We start from the raw sequence: 23,627 nt of genomic DNA, 5'->3' as shown, positions 1-23,627 counted from the left end.
GACAGAGTGAGCGGGGGTATCCCGAGTGACAGAGTGAGCGGGGGTATCCCGAGTGACAGAGTGAGCGGGGGTATCCCGAGTGACAGAGTGAGCGGGGGTATCCCGAGTGACAGAGTGAGCGGGGGTATCCCGAGTGACAGAGTGAGCGGGGGTATCCCGAGTGACAGAGTGAGCGGGGGTATCCCGAGTGACAGAGTGAGCGGGGGTATCCCGAGTGACAGAGTGAGCGGGGGTATCCCGAGTGACAGAGTGAGCGGGGGTATCCCGAGTGACAGAGTGAGCGGGGGTATCCCGAGTGACAGAGTGAGCGGGGGTATCCCGAGTGACAGAGTGAGCGGGGGTATCCCGAGTGACAGAGTGAGCGGGGGTATCCCGAGTGACAGAGTGAGCGGGGGTATCCCGAGTGACAGAGTGAGCGGGGGTATCCCGAGTGACAGAGTGAGCGGGGGTATCCCGAGTGACAGAGTGAGCGGGGGTATCCCGAGTGACAGAGTGAGCGGGGGTATCCCGAGTGACAGAGTGAGCGGGGGTATCCCGAGTGACAGAGTGAGCGGGGGTATCCCGAGTGACAGAGTGAGCGGGGGTATCCCGAGTGACAGAGTGAGCGGGGGTATCCCGAGTGACAGAGTGAGCGGGGGTATCCCGAGTGACAGAGTGAGCGGGGGTATCCCGAGTGACAGAGTGAGCGGGGGTATCCCGAGTGACAGAGTGAGCGGGGGTATCCCGAGTGACAGAGTGAGCGGGGGTATCCCGAGTGACAGAGTGAGCGGGGGTATCCCGAGTGACAGAGTGAGCGGGGGTATCCCGAGTGACAGAGTGAGCGGGGGTATCCCGAGTGACAGAGTGAGCGGGGGTATCCCGAGTGACAGAGTGAGCGGGGGTATCCCGAGTGACAGAGTGAGCGGGGGTATCCCGAGTGACAGAGTGAGCGGGGGTATCCCGAGTGACAGAGTGAGCGGGGGTATCCCGAGTGACAGAGTGAGCGGGGGTATCCCGAGTGACAGAGTGAGCGGGGGTATCCCGAGTGACAGAGTGAGCGGGGGTATCCCGAGTGACAGAGTGAGCGGGGGTATCCCGAGTGACAGTGTGAGCGGGGGTATCCCGAGTGACTGTGAGCGGGGGTATCCCGAGTGACTGTGAGCGGGGGTATCCCGAGTGACAGAGTGAGCGGGGGTATCCCGAGTGACAGAGTGAGCGGGGGTATCCCGAGTGACAGTGTGAGCGGGGGTATCCCGAGTGACTGTGAGCGGGGGTATCCCGAGTGACAGAGTGAGCGGGGGTATCCCGAGTGACTGTGAGTGGGATGTCTTGCGTGACAGAGTGAGCGGGGGATGTCTTGCGTGACACTGTGAGTGGACACACAGATACTCCAGTCAAATTTACACAGCCTGACAGATACACAGACTGATACAAACACAATAATTGTACCTGCTTGTTAATCCCTTCCTTGTTTTGTCTACCTTTTTGCTGCAGGTTTAGTGGGAGCTGTCTCCTCTGTTCTGTACTGCTTACTTTGATTTTTTGGAGGAAGTTATGATATCACTTCCTCACAGCCCTGCCGCACAGTAGTGATAAAGGGGCTGTCAATACAGCCTTGTAAAGGGGCCTACTCTCATATATTTCCAAATGCGATCTGGTTAGGGAAGATATTTATAGTGCAGCAACTTGACCTCATAACACTAACGGTCCCTGTAATAGCTCCCTTGATGGCAGCCTTGATCTGAGTGACAAAGTGAGTGTGATGGGATGCCCTGAGCGACCAGATTAGTGCGATGACATATTGTGAGTGACAGAATGATTTATTGACTGTAGTAGGATATGTGTGATATCTAAATGACGCGATCGGTTAAAGGAAAACTCCAGGCACCAAAACATCTTCATCTAAATGAAGTTGTTATGGTGCCATGAGGCTCCAGGGCACATTCTTACCATAGTAACTGTAAGCTCGTTTGAGCAGGGTCCTCTTCAACTTATCTTTCCTGTAAGTTTTCTTGTAATTGTTCTATTTATAGTTAAATACCCTCTCATAATATTGTAAAGCGCTACGGAATCTGTTGACGCTATATAAATGGCAATTATAATCATCAGTGACTTCCTATTCATAAAACTGTCTTGAAAAGAAACTCACCTTTTCTAAGCCAGTTTTGTGAATGGGGAATTACTGATTTGCTGAGAGCATCAGCTGCCTGTTCTGAGCCAAATAGTGGAGCCCTTGCCCAGTGGCACTCTGCACTTCCTGAAAGTGAACTTTTAGAAGCCGGATGCTGTCTGAGTGAGAGTGGCGATCGGTGCTAGAGACAATTTTGGGCTTAAACCATTAGAGCACGGTTTAACTCCTAAAGAGTGCGCTGGGGGTCTCCTACCTAAACTGTTAATTTTAGTGTTATTGGATATCCTTAGGGACCCGGTGAGTATGACAGGGGTTCTTGAGTGACAATGTGATGAAGTATTCTCAATGACTGATAGATACGGAGTTGGTGGGAAGTTGGCAGTTTATGTGCCCTTTCTGAAGGTTCAAAATTACACAAATTTATGCTTCAGCCTGGAGGTGAATCAGCAAGAGGGTAGAGGTTAAAGGAACACTATAGTCACCTAAATTACTTTAGCTAAATAAAGCAGTTTTAGTGTATAGATCATTCCCCTGCAATTTCACTGCTCAATTCATTGTCATTTAGGAGTTTAATCACTTTGTTTCTGTTTATGCAGCCCTAAACACACCTCCCCTGGCTATGATTGACAGAACCTGCATGAAAAAAAAACTGGTTTCACTTTCAAACAGATGTAATTTACCTTAAATAATTGTATCCCAATCTCTAAATTGAACTTTAATCACATACAGGAGGCTCTTGCAGGGTCTAGCAAGCTATTAACATAGCAGGGGATAAGAAAATCTTAATTAAACAGAACTTGCAATAAAGAAAGCCTAAATAGGGCTCTCTTTACAGGAAGTGTTTATGGAAGGCTGTGCAAGTCACATGCAGGGAGGTGTGACTAGGGTTCATAAACAAAGGGATTTAACTCCTAAATGGCAGAGGATTGAGCAGTGAGGCTGCAGGGGCCTGTTCTATACACCAAAACTGATTCATTGAGCTAAAGTTGTTCTGGTGACTATGGTGTCCCTTTAACAAGGTGAACATCTGATGTGGCAGGTTATGTGTTACTCAGTAAGTGCCAAATCATGAACTCTTACTCCTGATATGTCCTAATGGGACCACGTTAGATCTAAACCGTTCCAAAAACGTTGCTTAGGTTTCCATGGTGATTTTTAACAATACTATTTTTTAGTTCTCCACTAATATGACTGGAAAGTATATTGAGTTAATGCCGGTCATTGTTTGAATCAAGACTTTTTTTACAGACGTGTCTTTTTTATTTTTATTTTTTTATTATGTGATTCACATTATTAGTGTAGATTGCACTGATACACTATGCCTGTAAAATAGCCACTGCTTCAGTTTCCGCTAAAAACGTTCAATATGGCACATGCTGATCAATAATTTCTCCCATTGATGGACTTCTACCTGGAGCTATATTTGTAAAACATTGACATTATAATTGATATAATGCAGGCTGAGAAGGACACATGAGCTGTCTGTGCCATAGGCTGTGCAAGAAGCATTGGCAGGCATGGCACTTGTAGTGATCATTAAACCCGGACTAGCCCCTGAGATTTCAGGTATAGAGATTAGGTTTTACTTGTAACATTACTAATTTCTTTAATCAACACATAATAAAGTATCAGTATAAATGAAATATGCATAAATAAGGAATTCCAACTGCTTTCTTAAATAATCATTGTAATACTACCTCGCATTGCAGTTGTTATGGTACTTCATTGTAATACTACCTCGCATTGCAGTTGTTATGGGACTATGTGTCTGTGTGACATCCTCCTGTTTTCAGTACAGTCACTTTCTAGTTGGCTAACTTAGTGCTTACATCTAATCGTTGCCATCCAAGATTGGATGACAATGGATGGATAACGCTGGGGAATGTTCTGCATTATTTCTGTAGATCCAGAGGGGTCAGAATTTGAGAGCAGAGTAGAGTCCCAGGGAGACAGCACCCAAAAATCCATTGTACTATTACCACTGCAGTAGCCACTGTGTGGGTTGCAAAGGTTGTATTTACTTACCTTTACTCCCTCACCACGCTGCTCTAGATGTGGTCACCCCCTACTCCTTGGCTGAGATCATCAAACTTTATGAGCTCTGTCAATCCAGTTCATTGAGAGGATAATGCGCATGCATTGCAGAGCATTAAGCTGTGCAATCAAATGGTCTCCTTGAGATCATCTGATTGAATAACGAGTTTGACTCGGTTATGGAGGCAGAATGGCTTATAGTGGCTGATAATATTTGGAGAATTGCTTCAAATCTTTCAATATTTTGGCTGCAACTAAATTCTGAATTCCAAAAGATCCACTGTTCTCAAATAATATAAAAAAAAAAAATTAAATAAAATATACTGACCAACCGTGCGTTGACAAAATAAAAAAAGCTTGGCAAGCATATTATACTTTTTTTTTTTTTTTTACGTGTTTATTGCACGTGGAGCATTAAGTAAAGCTTGTCAAACATGCTTCCTTTTTGCTAAAATTATTTAGAAAACGCTGTATATCATTTTCCAATGTTTAGGCCTATAAAGAACAGAAAATATTTAGATTAGAAAGCCGTTTCCCCAAGATACCACATGAATTGTTACTAGTTTTATTTGCAAAGCCAGTAATATTTGTAATTTTACTTCTGGTTGACACTAGTTGGTCAGGTTATACAGACAGGAATTGAGCAATGACATCAGCTGCATGTTGTATTCTCCTGCACGATCAGTAATTGGTGCGCACATACAACAATTCAGCTATGATGCAGGAAAAGGACAACAAATCACAATTTTACTGTCGAAGTTTCAATTTAATTTGCAAATGGTTTGATTTATACATACAAACCGGAAACCGATCGAAAAATTATTTAAAATGAACATGTTACTCTATGTTCCTTGTTCAGGGTCAAGTTAGCTTCAATCTGCATTCAGATTTAGAATTTTGTCTGAGATTCTTGCTTTCGTGTATCAGATTACAAAAGATGCAGTGAAGCAAGTCTGCAAGCTCAGAAGGGGGGGTAACAATGAACTTTTTAAATTCTGCTCTAATCTTAAGATTTGATAGGTGTCTGACTAGTGCAAAGTGTACAAACATTGTCAGAAGATTAGAATGGACTGTGCCAATTTATGCTTCTAATGCCTCGTTTCCACTGAGCGGATCGGTTCGGTACGGTTCGCTATTTTGTGTGTTTCCATTATGAAAGTAGTCCATACAAGCCAACCTCACAGAACCATTCAGGGTCCTGCTTCAGATGTAGGGCCATAGGAAATGGAACGGTTCGGTTAGGGTGGAGCTACTATACAATCCATTGATTGGTGGACAGGAAGAGCATTTTTTTCTAAACCCCGCATGGCCCTGAAAGGTCTGACTTGCAGTGGAAACGCTCACCAGAATGGGCTGGTCCATTCTAAAGCTTCCAAATTGTACCGCCCAGAACCGATCTGCTCAGTGGAAACGAGGCATAAGTGTCCCTTTTATAGGTTTCATTTCCCAGCATACCTAATTTAATTATACTATAAATCGGAGGGTTTCTTTAATCCTTTAAGGAATTATGATTTTCAATGCCTTTTCTAAATTCTAGTCCCTGAGAAGAAGCAATGTATGTTTACCATTAGAGGCTCAGCAATAAAGTCACAGACTGTAATAAAGGCATAGATCATGATTGATATTTAAATGCATTAGATAGCATCCCCAAGGCAGAGCTACAAAATGAACATGCCACCTGACATATACTCGTATACGTGTCAACACCATCATGGTACGATGCAGAGAGTTCTCATTAGAAGAATGATACTTTATCATACCCATACGTAGAACTCAAGGCTTCCAACAACTTTATAGAAGCTACCAATCCTCCCTGCTCTACGTATTGCAATGACCTGTCCTTTTCATGTCTTGGTACAGAGTCTGGGAGAATGGTATGGTGCACCCGGTATCTTTGTTGATTTTGCCTTTGTTTCTGAATGTGAAATGGGTGTCGTTTGTTGCTGAATGTGTGGTTCTGATTGTTGCTCTTCATGAAGTGTGTTGTAGGTGCTAAGTGCTGCTGTATGAGTTATAGTTGCTTGTAATTACTTTAACCAGCTGTAGGTGATCATGAAAAATTCTATTAACCCACAGAAGACTGCAGCTTATTTGTCACTCAGTACAGACATAAAATTAGCTCATCATAATATTCGATAAAGTGCGCCTTCCCCTACACTGAATCTTTTTTTTTTTAATGTTTGAGTGCTTATTTAAGTCGAGTCCTTTCTGGTAATATGGTTTTATTTTTTTAGAAAACAAAAGCGATCTGGAAAACAGCGTAATGCAGAAGAAAATCAAAATTCCCAAGCTGTGTTTGAATTCCTCAAATGATTCGTGGGAGTTTAGAGCATATGAAGTTGAGGAGGATTCCGAGCACAGACATATTAAAGTACGTTAAATCCTCACCCACCATTTTTCAGCCTCTGCTGTTTTTGTTCTGCTCAAGGCCTTGAGTGTTGCACATTTTTTCCCCACTCATAAGCTAGGGGCTTATTCGCTAGGTAGCACAGTGATCGACTGCGCATTATTAACTTTGTGAGCTTTGCATCGATTTTACATCTCTTGATTTTCTATTAGTCTAAGAATTGATCTTGCTGGTGTGCAGGAAAAGAAGCAAACATTGATATCTGCTGATGAATCCATTGTTGTCAGTTAGAGCTGCTGCAGTTTTATTTGAATAGCCCGTTGAGAAAATTATTTTGATTATCTTTAGACAACTCAGTGACCTGTAATACTAATGCAGTATTTACACCGATCTTACATTAGAAGAAGTTGATTTGTGAGTTCAAAAATACATATTTCTATTGTTTACCTCTATAACTGTGCACACGGGTGACAAGACTCTTCCTAATGCAGGGACATATTGTCCTTGTTGTAACTCTTTAAGATACCCACATTTATATTTGTGACTACAAGGGTTAGCTAATTATCTGGATCAAGGTGCTGATCATGGGATGGGATTCTACTTGTAAACATTTGGTTATCTTCATTGGCAGTTTGGTTAAGAAATAAAAATGAATATGCTTTATGAATGAGTATGCAATACATATTTATCCTTTCTTCCTTGGTAGACACCTTAGTAAAAGGTCAGCGTATCTCTATGTCTGATCTGAATTATCACTCACTTGTATGCATCAACTGTTTTGCTCACTTTGCAGTTATTTTGCGAATCTTGGCATGTAGGGTGGATTTTTAGGTGGATTTGAGAAATTTTGGCATCTGCGTGGAACTAATTTTATTACGTGATCGAGATTCTACCAAGATAACTTCAAAACACAATTCCACAGTGTTCATAGTAAAACATTTCACTTGTGCATAATTGCAGTAAACAAAAAAAAAGTCCTACTTTTGTTTAGAAACCTGAAGGAAGAAAACAAGTGGAAGGAACTCACAAGAGTATTGAAGCTGTTGTCGCAAAACTGGAAAAGCAGAATGGTGTGGGCCAAAGTCACGATACCAGTTGCAAAGTAAGCTTCCTGGACTCATGCCAAGCCACAGGTCACATGAACGGACTGGATGAGGCATTAGTTCCGAGAGCCTTGTACGAAGAGTTACTGAGGAGTTACCAGCAGCAGCAAGAGGAGATGAGACACATTCAACACGAACTGGAGAGGACTCGGAGGCAGCTGATTCAACAGGCAAAAAAACTGAAAGACTATGGAACGTTAGTCACCGAAGTCAAAGAACTCCGAGTCCTCAACAGGAGACTTCAGGATGTCTTGCTTCTACGACTTGGCAGCGGTATGTGTTTTATTTATTTTTTATGTATGTATGTATATATGTGTATATATATATATATATATATATATATATATATATATATATATATATATATATATATATATTTGTGACTACGTGGATTATATATATATATATATATATATATATATAATATTTTATTATCTTTAGTAACACCCAAAGCCTATGTGTACCGTTTCTGTTTTACACAACTCTCTAAATTCAATCACTTTGTTGCTCAGGTTAAAATCTCAACCATTTTGGCTCAAGTTATATTATATTTGAGCAGTTGGTAAATAGTCCTCATTTTGCTAGTTAAATTTGCAATTCTCTGCTACCTTTTTATAATCAGAGGTATTTTGTTAAGATTTGGCTTTCCCCTATATGTAGAGCTGTTCTGTATCTTTTCCACTACTTTTTTTCTGTACTATTTACTTATAAGTTCCCATTCTTTTGTAAATATATTTATTCTCTGACATATGATTTGCATTCAGTACAAGAGCCTGAGTGCCCATATATGCCGTGTTCAGATACACAAGTTTGCTTTAGTAAGTTGTTAACTTCTCTTGAGCGTCGCAGTTATGAAGGTTGAACTGAATCATGTCATAATGTGTAAACTAATAACAAACAGAAGATAATGCGTAGGTGCTTCACTAAAAAATGTTTTGACAGTTCTGTATATGGTGAAAATATACAATGAATGGTGTAACCGGTACCCTAGTGCTTCCCTAATGCACCAGATTTACATAATACAAAAAGAAACATATACCAGTATATACACCTCCCCAATGTGATCACAGCGGAAATTTGGAATATTACCAATATAGGACCAATATGGGACTGGACTGTAATGCAAACAGCGTGGAACTGGACTTGGGTATAAACTAAAATAGAAAAAAAATAAAAGACAACAACATAGTGCAAACTGTATAATAAAAAATGTATAATAGATAAGTGTGTGACTCTCACTCACATTCTCCAGAGCCGTGCCAGGCTCTGTAAAACAGGCTCAGGGGTGCCAATACTGGCTAACGATCCAGGTGATCCAGATAGATGCGACTCCAGAATTTGGATGCAAAATATATTTATTGTATAAAATTATTTTAAAAAAGTATAGGCACTAATGGGCACTATGGGGGTGGAACCCAAAGCAGACAATAGTATATATAGCAAAATTGGAGTTCCACTTACCCCTATCTTTTTGCAGCCCAGAGTGTCAAAAATACACATAAAATAACAAATATAAATATGCAGAAGATTGAAGCAGACGCGTTTCAGCTAACAGCCTTCCTCCAGTGCTGGATGTGAGGAAGTGGGGAAGCCAGGAAAAAAGGTGCTCAATGAAGTCATATACACGCGGCTTGGGTCAAATAGTGTTTGAAAACCGACAGTATGTATGGTCTTCCCTGCTTCTGTGCCTGGAGTGAAGCTAAAACACCACAGAGACACACTGTCAGACCAAAAGTGCATATTTATGTTTGAAGGATCCTATCATATTTATTTTTTTCTAAGTTTTTTACAGATAGTTTGTGTAAAAATACAAAACAGAAACTTTTTTTTTTTTTTTTTTTTAAACGTAATTTAACATTATTACATTAAAAATAGTTTTGAGTAGGGATCGACCGATTATCGGTCTGGCTGATATTATTGGTCGATATTCTGTATTTTCAGAAATATCGGTATCGACCAATAAAGATACCGATATTGCTGATAATGCAGACCTGGGGGACCCAGCACACTCTTACTTACCTTCCCAACAGCTCCCTTCATGTCCCCGTCTAACTCTCGCGAGTCCCGCGGCCGTCAGAGCATTGCCACAGGTTACCATGGCAACGCTCCGCGGGACACAGGCAACAAGAGTTAGACAGGGGAGTTGAAGGGAGCTGTTGGGAAGGTAAGTAAGATTGTGCTGGGTCCCACAGTACTGCCACGGGTCCCCCACGGAATGCCATATCCCCCCATGCCAGGTAAGAAGCAGGGAGAAGGGAATAAAACAAAATGTAATATAATTCTTTTTATTTTTTTTTATTTTTTTATATATATATCCTCCCCTTCCCCCCATTTTACACACATTACATACCTATACAAACACTCACTGCACAAATACACACTACATTCATTATATACACACACTGCACACTACATTCGTTATATACACACACTGCATTCACTATACACACACTGCATTCGCTATACACACACACTGCATTCGCTATACACACACACTGCATTCGCTATACACACACACTGCATTCGCTATACACACACACTGCATTCGCTATACACACACACTGCATTCACTATACACACACACTGCATTCGCTATACACACACACTGCATTCGCTATACACACACACTGCATTCGCTATACACACACACTGCATTCGCTATACACACACACTGCATTCACTATACACACTCACTGCATTCACTATACACACACACCGCATTCACTATACACACACACCGCATTCACTATACACACACCGCATTCACTATACACACCCTGCATTCACTATATACACACTGCATTCACTATATACACACTGCATTCACTATTTACACACACTGCATTCACTATATACACATTACACGAGCACACGCACTGCATTCACTATATACACATTACACAAGCACACACTGCATCCACTATATACACTACACAAACACATTGCATTCACTATACACACACTACACAAACACACACTCTGCATTCATTATGTACACACACTACACACACACACACACACACACACACACTGCATTCACTATACACATACTACACAAACACACACTCTGCATTCATTATGTACACACTACTAATACACACTGTATTCACTATACACACACTGCATTCATTATATACACACTACTAACACACAATGCATTCATTATATACACACTACTAACACACAATGCATTCATTATATACACACTACTAACACACAATGCATTCATTATGTACACACTACTAACACACAATGCATTCATTATATACACACTACTAACACACACTGCATTCATTATATACACACTACTAACACACACTGCATTCATTATATACACACTACTAACACACACTGCATTCATTATATACACACTACTAACACACACTGCATTCATTATATACACACTACTAACACACACTGCATTCATTATATACACACTACTAACACACAATGCATTCACTATACACACAATGCATTCCTTATATACACACTACTAACACACACTGCATTCACTATACACATACTACACAAACACACACTGCATTCATTATATACACACTACTAACACACACTGCATTCACTATACACACACTGCATTCCTTATATACACACTACTAACACACACTGCATTCACTATACACATACTACACAAACACACACTGCCTTCATTATATACACACTACTACCGTGTTTCTCCGAAAATAAGACCGTGTCTTATATTAATTTTAGTCTCAAAAAACACACTAGGGCTTATTTTCAGGGTAGGGCTTATTTATTTACGGTACCGGTATGTACATTGAACCCCCCCTTTAATTAATCCACCCCCCCTTTAATAAATCCACCCCCTCTAATTAATCCACCCCCTCTAATTAATCCACCCCGTCTAATTAATCCACCCCGTCTAATTAATCCACCCCCTTTAATAAATCCACCCCCTTTAATAAATCCACCCCCTCTAATTAATCCACCCCCTCTAATTAATCCACCCCCTCTAATTAATCCACCCCCTCTAATTAATCCACCCCCTCTAATTAATCCACCCCCTCTAATTAATCCACCCCCTCTAATTAATCCACCCCCTCTAATTAATCCACCCCTCCTTTAATAAATCCACCCCTCCTTTAATAAATCCACCCCTCCTTTAATAAATCCACCCCTCCTTTAATAAATCCACCCCTCCTTTAATAAATCCACCCCTCCTTTAATAAATCCACCCCTCTAATTAATCCACCCCCCTTTAATAAATCCACCCCCCTTTAATAAATCCACCCCCCTTTAATAAATCCACCCCCCTTTAATTAATCCACCCCCTCTAATCCACCCCCCTAATTAATCCACCCCCTTTAATAAATCCACCCCCTTTAATAAATCCACCCCCTTTAATAAATCCACCCCCTTTAATAAATCCACCCCCTTTAATAAATCCACCCCCTTTAATAAATCCACCCCCCTCTAATTAATCCACCCCCTCTAATTAATCCACCCCCTCTAATTAATCCACCCCCTCTAATTAATCCACCCCCTCTAATTAATCCACCCCCTCTAATTAATCCACCCCCTCTAATTAATCCACCCCCTCTAATTAATCCACCCCCTCTAATTAATCCACCCCCTCTTTAATTAATTCACCCCCCCTTTAATTAATTAAGTCCCAGACATAAAATACCGGTATCTACTCACAGTTCAAAGAGTCCGACCACTGGGTGCCTCACCGCCCGGAATGGATCCTTCCGCTGAAGATCCGTGAAGGCAGACTGACGGCGCTGCGCACGTCGTCATCAGGCTGCGCAATGCCGCGGCCCGCAACGCTCCTCCCCCTCCTCCTCATAGAAGAAGGAAGTCCCGCCGGGCCGCAAAGGTAAAATGCCTAGGTCTTATTTTCGGGGTAGGGCTTATATTGCAGCCCACCCCGAAAATTCAGCTAGGGCTTATTTTCGGGGTAGGTCTTATTTTCGGGGAAACACGGTAACACACACTGCATTCATTATACACACACACTACACACACACACACTGCATTCACTATACATATACTACACAAACACACACTGCATTCATTATATACACACTACTAACACACACTGCATTCACTATACACTCACTACACAAACACACTCCGCATTCATTATGTACAAACTACTAACACACACTGCATTCACTATACACACACTACACAAACACACACTGCATTCATTATGTACACACACTGCATTCACTACAAAAACACACACTGCATTCACTAATCAAATACTCTCACTGCATTCACTACAAAAACACACACTGCATTCACTAATCAAATACTCTCACTGCATTCACTACACACACATATATTCTTGAAAACATAAACAATTCTGACTGGCATGTATATTTTGTGCATTTACCTTAAAAAAAAAAAAAAAAAAAGATTTGCAAAAAATTAAATAAATAATAAACATGTTCAGTTAACAGTAGATTTGTGTAGAAATAGTTAATTCTTTCAAAATGAAAGAATTAACCCCACCCATGTTCACATAGCTACATGTTTGCTAAAATGTTGTTTTTCTGTGTACAGTATATATTACCACAGACACAGATTCTGTGTGAAGCTGGCAGTCCCGAGTAAAGCAGTCTGCATTGGGAAGTGGAGTTGAACGGCTTGAGATCTTCATACCCAAATTATATTTTCTAGGCTCTCCTTTCACTCTCTCTTTCTCTCTCTCGTTTTTGATCAGTTAGTGAAAACCTGTTTCTCACATCTCACACCTGAGTCCTCACTGATGCCTGACTGGTGGCAGTGCATTGATTCTCTAATTGCATTTATGTTTCCATGAATCTTACTACTTATAACTTTTGGTTTCATGAACTTTAACTGGTAATCAGATATAGTTTGAGCTGCTTTAGGGCCCAGCTAACATCTCAAGCTTTGATGTCTCTTACACTGTACTTCTAAAGGAGACACTTGAATGGTGGCTGTTCATTAAATCACATCCCTGTCTGCAAATCATGTAATCTTTGATTTACCGTAACGCAGCGTAACCTCGGTCAACTACTTATTTTTACCAGCAACCTTCGTTGGAAGTGTAGATTTAATTTTTACCCCAGAAGCTTGTATGATAGACAACATAGAGAAGTCAGTAGAGGACTGTGATGATCTATACCTTCATTACCCACCAGTTTATTGAATCTAAAGGTACAATCTTTATAAGTGTCAGCTACACTAGAAAATGTAAGCATTTTATATAGTTTATTATTTTAATTATGTACTTTTTGCCTAATTTTATTTAAATGTATTGTCTTTAAAATGTTATAAAATATCAGGGGCCATTTTTACCTTATAGTTTTCCTTTTATGTTTAACGTAAAGTACTGTGGTGCTGAAAAATAAAATAGGTGTTATTAAACTGGGAAGGGTAACTGCCTAAAATAGATTATTTGCAGATCCATGGCTTTCTTTTTTTTTTTTTTTTTTTTTTAAATCACTTTTTTTGTGTACATGCATTTACTTGTTCCATTTGCTGGGAGAGCTATACATGCTCTATAGGTAAAACAGTCAGGATAAGGGTCAGCGCTAACACGCCACAGGAAATATAATGGAAAGAAAGTGTTGGCAGCAAACCTATAGGGAGAGGGGTCCCCTCCAGTCCCCCAAAAATAAATGTGATAAGAAAAAAAAGGGTGCGCCTTAGAGAGATAATATTATATGTAAGATAATTGTTAATGTAACGGAATGCAGTATAGTAGCATACGATATCCGTTGGTATATCCAGGAAATCCACAGTCAGAATAGAAAGCAAGGCAATATTCCCAATCCTCCCAATAACCGGACGAAACACAGTTTGGGAGTCAACTAACTCGGTTTATTCACAAGCAGCATATTTATACAGTTCCCCATGCAAGGGGTTTCCATACAGTAATTGCAGGGGATTTCTCCCAACATGCACTGTGACTTTCCCAACAGGCATTGCTGCACGAGAAGGATACTCCCACTAAAATGGACGATTAAGTGGATTATCCCCTCGTGCAGCAAAACCGACAATTGACTTTAAAATATATAATTCACACAATATTCGGTACTTTGGAATAACTGAACGTTCGGTAGATAGCTGGGGTCGGAGCGCACACTTTGTGAGAATACCACTCTGATCCCAGCTGAATTGACCGAACGCCGCACATAATACAGTTAAACATTAAAGTGGGTTTAAAAGTACCGAATAAGTACGGGACACATAATGTACCGAACGCGGAACTCCCGAACGCTCTGGAAGTCCAGCGGTGTTCGGATCATTGAGTAGCCGTTTTCAGTTCCAGGCTCTCGACGACCGAACACCGCTGCAGAGACAAAGGATCCAAGATGGCCGACCGCCGCATGGTCGGTAGTCGAACGACGGCCACCTAGGAGAGCCCTTAATTACCGATTGCAACAATGTTGCAATCGGTTAATTGGTGCCACACGACCTGTGAATGTGTGGTCTACCTGGGGAGTCCACATTCGTACGGCGAACGGCCAGGATAGCCGTGTTTCGTCGTATGAATGCTTTGTATGCTGGCAGCATATGGCTGCCAGCATGCGAACGGCCATAGGACAATACATATACATTTAACGTTACACAGTATATCTTCAGCCTACGGACAACCTGTACTGAATGTAGTTCAGAAGTGGCTAGGTTTGCCACAGTTAAAAATATAAATCAAATAAGATGATACATTTTAGTCCAGGTAATTTAGCACTGGTTCAGGCAAGGTAATACACCACATTAGGGAGAGTTCTTTGTGGGCCAGCAGATGGGATGGATAGTCACGAGTACTTCAATGGAATATGTGGAGAGGAAACAGAAGAAAAAGGACTCCAATGGTATAGTATATAAAAACACTGGGTATCTAAAGTTATAATAGGGAACTTTAGATTTGTGAGTAGTTCCTTCTGTAAATGTAATCGTATGTTTTTATTTGGCTATTTTAATTATCTAAATAGTGTGGTCTTAAAGGGACACTCCACTGCCCAGGTACAAATCAAAATATGATATACACAAACAATATGTGATAGTGAGAGTGTGTAGCGCTTAGTAATAATCACTTACTCCCTAGCAATTTCTTAAGGGTGTGTAAGATGTCTGGGCAGTATTGGATCCGTTTGTTGTATGTTCCTCAAAAAGAACAGAAAGGAAACGGGAAATTCGCCCTGGTGTTGAAATCCTTGTAACTTTTGATATTAAAATAAAGGTGAAGGTATTCTTCTCACCTGAATAAGAGCCTGTAACCTGGCTCTAAGTGTGTTGGCCCGTGAGTCCTTTTAAGGGATAGAAGATGTATCAGATGCATGTAATTCAATAAGGATTTATTCATACGAACATTTAAAATCATTAAAATACATACAATGTCAGCTACCAGGACATTGTATGTATTTTAATGATTTTAAATGTTCGTATGAATAAATCCTTATTGAATTACATGCATCTGGTACATCTTCTATCTTCTACACACTCTCTATCACATATTGTTTGTGTATATAGTGGATTTATTGTATTGTACTATAATAGGACTGGAGAGTTCCTATTTTTGTGTGAGAGCTGCTGCACTAAGAGCACCTTATTTTAGAATTTGTTTTAAGCGCCTGTGTTAACACAGATTATTTTGTATACAAATCAAAATACTGTTTAGTAGATCTACCCCAATGAAAGCATGCATGAATTTATTTATGCTTTTTTTTCCATTGGGGGTTTATCTAAAAATACTTTGCAGATTTCTTGCCTGCAGCCATTGCAAGCCCTCCCCTTCTCCGCCCAGATAGTTTAACAGCAGCTTAGAATTAAAAAAAAAAGCCAGTAGTATCATTCAGCTGCATCAGCACCCACCGACTAGATAGCTGCTCACAGTAAGTATTTTTACTGTAGCATCTTACTTGGTGTAGTGGAGACCCAGCTGACTTTGGGAACAAAGTAGAATATATTGCATGGCATAAACTGGTCAGTGTGGTGATTTGGTAATCACATTTTGTTGTCTTATTTTGTAGTCTCTCCCTGGAATTACAGATCAAATGGAGTACACAACTCCTCTCCGATGGGCATAGGAGAGGAAATTAATGATGTCAGAGGAACACACGAAGGTCAGCCAGCCTATAGCACTGCTCCCATACATTGTCTGGGGGGGGGGGGAATAGGACCCTTTAAATATCTGTTGTTAACGATTTACTTTGTCATTTATGCCTTAAAGGAGCACTATAGTTTGTTTTCCTGGCACTGTAGGGTCATTAGGTTCCCCCCCCCCCCCCCCCACCCTCAGGGCCCCTCTCCTGCTGGGCTAAAACCCCTTCAGCCACTTACCTTTCTCCAGCGCCAGGCTCCCTCTGTGCTGGAACTCTCCACCCCCTGCCGACATCAGATCCGCACGCGCATTCAAACAGACCATATGAAAGCATTTCTCAATGCTTTCCTATGGACATCAAGCATCTTCTCACTGTGAAAATCACAGTGAGAATCGCGGAAGCGCCTCTAGCGGCTGTCAGTGAGACAGCCACTAGAGAGTGGGTTAACCCTCAGTGAATAACCTTTTTTGAAACTACTATGTTTTCAGCTGCAAGGTTAAAACTAGAGGGACCTGACACCCAGACCACTTCATTGAGCTGAAGTGGTCTGGGTGCCTATAGTGGTCCTTTAATTAATATGCCTATTGTCAGTGCCACAGGCATTTTTGGAATGGGACCCGTAGAGAAGGGTGTAATCATGGCATAGATTCCCTCTGGCCAATAAAGGGTTACTCCAGCCTTTTTTGGGGGTCCTTTTTCTATTTAAAATGTCTTATTGGTGACTATTGATTCCTTTTATAAAATCTGAAGAAAATTATTATTTTTTTTACTTATCTGGAATCCAGTGCCAGGCAAAGCTCTCGACGCTGCCTCCATCTTATGACGTAAAAGGTCTTGGGTGGTCAAATGCACGACTGTTATCGGACTGTTTCTCCGTCTCAGAGTGCATCCCATCAATCTGAACGGGCGAGGGGAGATTGGAAGGGGGAATTGAATAGAGAAAATAATAAAAACAAGCACTATTGCCCTTATAGGTAGGTGGAGAGGGCTCAGAAGATTCACACTTCCATTTGCAGGCTCTGCCTGCAATGGAGAAACTCAATACGCCCGATGCCAGAAGAATGACAGACTTATTTTATGCACAGAATTGACAGGCAACCTGGAAAAAGTTACCTAACTATGCCCCAGTACAAAAACGCAGAAACGTTGAACATACAGATTCCTACTGCAGTGACCATTTCAAGTCACTGAAGTGGTAATGGTGGTTGGAGTAACCCTTTAACCCCTTAAGGACCAAACTTCTGGAATAAAAGGGAATCATGACATGTCACACATGTCGTGTCCTTAAGGGGTTAAATAGTTATTGCTGTAGCGTTTGTGGTGCTAGGAGTGAGGGCCATTGTAAGTAGTCAAATCGTTTGGTTCTACCGGCACCACTCCCCATCTTCCTTACTTCCAAGGAGAGCCTTGGAAGTAAGGAAGTGGAGGCAGGAAGCAGTGCCAGACTGACCCCACCCCAAGAAGTCCTACTATTTTAAAACGATTTTACTGCTTACATGGGTGAGGTGCCAGGACACTTCACGCACCATAACTGCTACAGAGATTTGTAGTGGATATATTGCTTGGAGTGTTTCTTAAAACAGCAATTGTGAACTAACTTCGCATTGAATCACAAAAAGTGTTAAATTGCTGTTACGTTTCTCGGACTGCTCTTTATTTCTTTTTTTTTTTGTTAGCAAATATTTATGTTTAGAAAAAGTTTTGTTTTTTTAATTCTCAGACCCAGCCATGGACCTGGAAAGTGAAAAGCCTGAGTATCAGGACCCTGAACCCGACATACAAACAACAACAACTACAGATGAAGCAAATACATCCTTTTTCTACCCCACACCAGCTCCTGTACAGGACAAATATATACTAGAGAATGGAAAGGTATATTTTGTCTTTTTCATTAGGGGTTTATCACAACCACAGTTACCCTCCATTAACCTATTCGTATTGCTTATGCGAGGTTCACTGTGAGCGTTCAGCCCAATTCCTCATAGCGGCCTGTAAGTGGCAACAGAAAAATAAATGGAAATGTAGAAACTCAAACCGCTGTATAAAATTTAAAACAGAGAAAGGACACAAATGGCGCTAAATTAATAAGATCCGGTGCAGCAAAAATCACCGAAGTGTAATGTCACCACTTACACTAAAATGTGATAAATTCTAAAAAGTAAAGTGATTTGCGCACACAGAAAAGATAGGTGTGAGTTTTACCTCTTGCACAGGGTATTCTTGTGTGTTCACACTACATACAGTATGTATCACCTATATACAGGTAAATAAAATACACTTAGTGTAAACTGTAAAAAACAAATAATGTTTTAAAAATGATGTATATCATCAAACTCACACTTTTCAGAGCCCATTTAAAGTTGGCTCTAGACTTATAGCGCTTTTCATCTCACTCTTGAGATATCCAGTATTGGAAAGATGTGTATATCCACAGGAACTTGGAACTGGTAGCTTGCAGTGATGCTCCAAGAAGTCCAAGGCAGGTGTGTGGTTAAAAGTGTTTTATTCCAAAAATTATTTTAAAATACAAAATAAATATATACACAGTAAGATATATATATTTTAGCAGCACTTATATATATATATATATATATCTTACTGTGTATATATTTATTTTGTATTTTAAAATAATTTTTGGAATAAAACACTTTTAACCACACACCTGCCTTGGACTTCTTGGAGCATCACTGCAAGCTACCAGTTCCAAGTTCCTGTGGATATACACATCTTTCCAATACTGGATATCTCAAGAGTGAGATGAAAAGCGCTATAAGTCTAGAGCCAACTTTAAATGGGCTCTGAAAAGTGTGAGTTTGATGATATACATCATTTTTAAAACATTATTTGTTTTTTACAGTTTACACTATGTGTATTTTATTTACCTGTATATAGGTGATACATACTGTATGTAGTGTGAACACACAAGAATACCCTGTGCAAGAGGTAAAACTCACCTATCTTTTCTGTGTGCGCAAATCACTTTACTTTTTAGAATTTATCAAACCGCTGTATGTAGCTTTATCTTGGCTTTGCTTATCAATCATTATACTAAGCGTTGCCCTTTTCTGTTATTGAGCTGTGTACACACAGGGGGAGAAACAGAAGTAATATTTCTATTTTACCTCCTTCAGTACAATGTGTGCCCTGGCTGTGCCAAACTGGACTGGATTCTGAGGCCAGTAGCTGGAAACGTAATATACATTAAAGCAAAAGTAACTGTGCTCCCTTCAGTTTACTCGGAGTGCCACTGTTGGCTTATTACGTGTGAAACCAAACTGTGAATTTACCAAAGGCAGCTGCCGACTAACCATGGGTATTACAATGGAAGATACTACTTACTGCAGCTTCTGGCACTGAATGTAGCACAGTGTTCCCATGTAACAAACTACCGTATGTTTATGTTCCAAATGATGCTTTACAATGAATGGAATGAAGTGAGAGGAAGAGGGAACCTCCTTGTTTCATAGCCTATTCACAGATCATAAGTGATGTCCCTTTAATGTTTCTGATGAGCTTAGTAACACAGTCTCCATGTGATTACTTACAGGTTCACTTAGGCAGTGGTGTGTGGATAAATGAAGAGAAGTGGCACCAACTCCAAGCAACACAGGGTGACTCAAAGTACACAAAGAACCTTGCGGTTATGATCTGGGGCACAGAGGTCCTGAAAAACAGAAGCGTCACCGGGGTGGCTACCAAAAAGAAGAAGGATGCAGTTCCTAAACCCCCTCTCTCACCTCAAAAACTGAGTGTTGTCAGAGGTAGAGAGCTTTCCTTTAAAATGTGTGAAGCTTCTGATATTTTACCAGATTAATGTGTATTTCTTGGATTAAAAATAATCTTCTGCCAGATAAAGTGTTTATTTAAAGTTAGCCTTTGCCAGTACTGCTTGGCATTCAGAAAATTAAAGGGACACTCTAAGAATCAAAACTACTTTAGCGTAAGTAAGCAATTCTAGTGTATAGATCATGTCCCTGCAGTCTCGCTGCTAAATTATCAATCAATTAGTAATTAAATAGATGAATTGCCACACACAGGCTTGGCAAGGTGTGGACGGCGTGCATCCAACAGCACTGTGATGTAAAATAAGTGGGACACGTTGAACTAAATAGCAGGCTAGCTCAGCAGTGTATACAGAGAGGCATGCACAGGTTCACATTGTCACGGCTCCTTATGTCACTGCGCTACGAGCTCTGTGCATTCATGGCATAATATGCCAACGAAATTAGCTTGAGATAAATAAGTTCCATTTGCAATGTACTTTATTCCGGGTTATGGCTGCAATCAGGATTCCCATAGTGAAGGAGTTAATCTTCTCCTCCCTTTATTAATTCTTAGTTTACACTTTCCTTTAAGCAGAGTGTATATTAAGTGCAATGTGGCAGGCTTGTCGTTTGCACAATATACCGTTACACGTCACAACTTAACCTTATAAACCCACCGACCTTAGCATGCAAGTGGTGACGACAACACTGGGAGGGGGGGAAACTGGCACTTATTAAACATTGAGGTTCAGCCATAGGCCCGGTATAATAAAAGGGGGGTTCATTCAATTTAATGTAAATATTGAGATGCAACCACATGCTTAGTGTAAAAAAATATTTAGATACTCCCAGAGAATAAGTGGTAATAAGTTTGTAAATTCTTTTTTTTTTTTTTTTTAACTATTCTCTCTTAGAATGTATGTATGACCGAATAGCACAAGAGACAATGGATGAAAATGAAATTGCCCAGAGGCTGTCCAAAGTCAACAAATATATCTGTGAAAAAATAATGGACATCAATAAATCGTGCAAAAACGAAGAGAGACGAGAAGCAAAGCATAGTGTGCAATAAACTCTGGTGATTTTCTACGGTCGGGGTGTGTTTTTCCTCATCGTGACAATGACAAAACAAAAACAATATGTGCAGAGCCATAACCAAAATAATCGGTTTAATGCCTTTTTCAGCACTGGATCTGTACAGCTAGCGGTCTGCATATTGACAGTTTGCGAGTATTTGTCACATATTACTGACTAGGAAACTTTACGTACATGCGACTCCATTCTCAAAATATCTTCCTCAGCTGTTTTGTACATTTTATTCAGTATGTGATGTTTCTCTTTTTGTTTTTTGGCTAAATTAATATATTAGAAATTATGCCAAAATGTTACATTTTGCCTTGTGGCATCTGGCCTGCAAATAGTGATGTACTGTGACTTTTCTTCTTCAAAAGCCATGGAATATTCACGGTTCTATTTTGTAGAGGTTTGTACGTCTAGAGATGGGAAAAAAGATAACAAATTATCGCAATCCCGCTAGAGGTACACGGTCATCAGAAATGATCTATACACCATAGTATAACACTTTGCAGACTATCTATACCTTGCTCATACTTTGAAATTTTTTTTTTTATTATTTTTTTTTTTTTTTTTTTACTGAACTAAAAATATCTGTTTAACCCCCTGTTTTCCTTGGCACTGTGGACACACAGCATTTCTAAAAATTCCAATGTACCTAAATGGATCTAAATAGTTTAAAATAATGTTTATTTCCAAGATGGCCACCTTCATGCTGATGAATAGTCAAATAATGTGTCAAAAGTGATAATCAAAGTGGTAGTACACCTTACATGAAATTAATTATTTGCTTAAGCATTTTGATTTATGTTTTAAAAATGCCAGTGACGGTGACATGTTAATACATCCTTTCCACCTGCTGCTAATTTGTTTTCATGGCATATTTCTCTTTTATATGTGTCAAATTTTCTGATATATTGAAGGGTGCTTTGTTTGTTCATACCTCGTCTTCTGGTGTATTCAATGTAAAGCACTTTGTAGTGAATTGTGGTGTATGAATGTCAATTAAATGCGGTAATATAGTTCGCAATAGCCCCTCTGGCGGGGGGGGGCGGGGGATTAACTTATTTCAAGAATTTTATAATTTTGTTTAACTTTGCCGACATTTATTTCAAGTTAACCGCAAAAAAATTAGTGGAGGGTTACAAAGAGCATAGTTTAAAAATATGTAACATATAACATTTCTTGTAAAATATTTAACATTTAAAATTTCTGTTTTTCTGTGTTCATAGAATGTAAGAGAAACCTGTAGCTTGTTGAAATTCTTTATTTAGGTAATTTAACCAGCAAATCTGAACACAGGAAAAACACCGATGATCACAGCTGTATGAATAGCAAGTGTACTAAAGGGAAACTGTGTCCAAAAATGCGTTTGTTTTTGTTTCTAAATGCATATAATTTCTCGTTGCACAAAGAAATGTACATTTACAAATATTTCGCATGTCCTAAAACTTACCTAGTTGCCGAAGTAGACTCTGCAACTTATGAAGATATGTCCCCTTTTTGCCTTTTACTTCTTTATCCGTGCTTGGCATTGTCCAAACAAGTGCGTCTCGTATAGAGGAGAAAACTCCAGTCCACACTTTCTCCTAGAGATACGGAGGGTTTTATTTCAAGTGCCATTTAAAAAGTAATATATATATATATATATATATAAATATATATATATTGTGTCTATTATAATGGTGACTTGCTATTGTGGACTGACATTTTTATCAGGCTCTGCTAAACACTGGATGAGGTTGCCTGGAGTTGTATTCCAAATAACCTGTTTGACAAATGGTTGCCGCAATCTCACTGGGCGTGATAGATGTTGTCATTAAACTGAGGAAGGCTACTTTTTACACTTAATTTGATATGAGATAAAAATACCTGTTTTCCTTCTGATCTTTGCTTATAGGAAGGAGAGAGGTAAAAAAGACTAATTTATGTTTATACTTTATCAGGGTGCTGGTGTTAAGTGTCTGCTGTCCAACCCTCAATTTAAATTTTTGTGTATTTTATTTATATGGCGCCAACAAATTCCGTAGTGCTGTACAATGGGATGTAACTCAACCGCCTATGGGAAGCCTGTCCAATGTGTCTGGGGGTTAGTTTACTGTGTGTGGTAGCAGTAGACAAAAGTTGTACAGGACC

The 23,627-nt window shown here is 40.1% G+C and overlaps 2 protein-coding genes across 3 annotated transcripts in view; both read left to right on the top strand.

Annotated features, from left to right (window-relative positions):
• Positions 1–22,587, top strand: part of BEND5 (BEN domain containing 5) — a 24,634-nt gene extending 2,047 nt beyond the window's left edge. The window contains exons 2-7 of one of the 2 annotated variants that reach the window (XM_063427789.1): positions 6,379–6,515; positions 7,483–7,867; positions 16,582–16,674; positions 18,374–18,525; positions 20,201–20,414; positions 21,332–22,587. In XM_063427789.1, the coding sequence (XP_063283859.1) occupies positions 6,379–6,515; positions 7,483–7,867; positions 16,582–16,674; positions 18,374–18,525; positions 20,201–20,414; positions 21,332–21,489 (1,139 nt within the window). In that variant the 3' untranslated portion in view covers positions 21,490–22,587. The remainder of the gene's footprint in view (positions 1–6,378; positions 6,516–7,482; positions 7,868–16,581; positions 16,675–18,373; positions 18,526–20,200; positions 20,415–21,331) is intronic. The other variant, XM_063427790.1, reaches the window with a different exon arrangement.
• Positions 1–23,627, top strand: part of AGBL4 (AGBL carboxypeptidase 4) — a 1,519,087-nt gene that overhangs the window by 1,046,794 nt on the left and 448,666 nt on the right. The gene's annotated exons all lie outside the window — the stretch shown is intronic.

This window comes from Pelobates fuscus, chromosome 7 (assembly GCF_036172605.1).
Source record: "Pelobates fuscus isolate aPelFus1 chromosome 7, aPelFus1.pri, whole genome shotgun sequence".
NCBI lineage: Eukaryota > Metazoa > Chordata > Amphibia > Anura > Pelobatidae > Pelobates > Pelobates fuscus.
The sequence above is the reverse complement of the archived record's forward strand: the minus strand, read 5'-3'. Positions and strand labels throughout refer to the sequence as shown.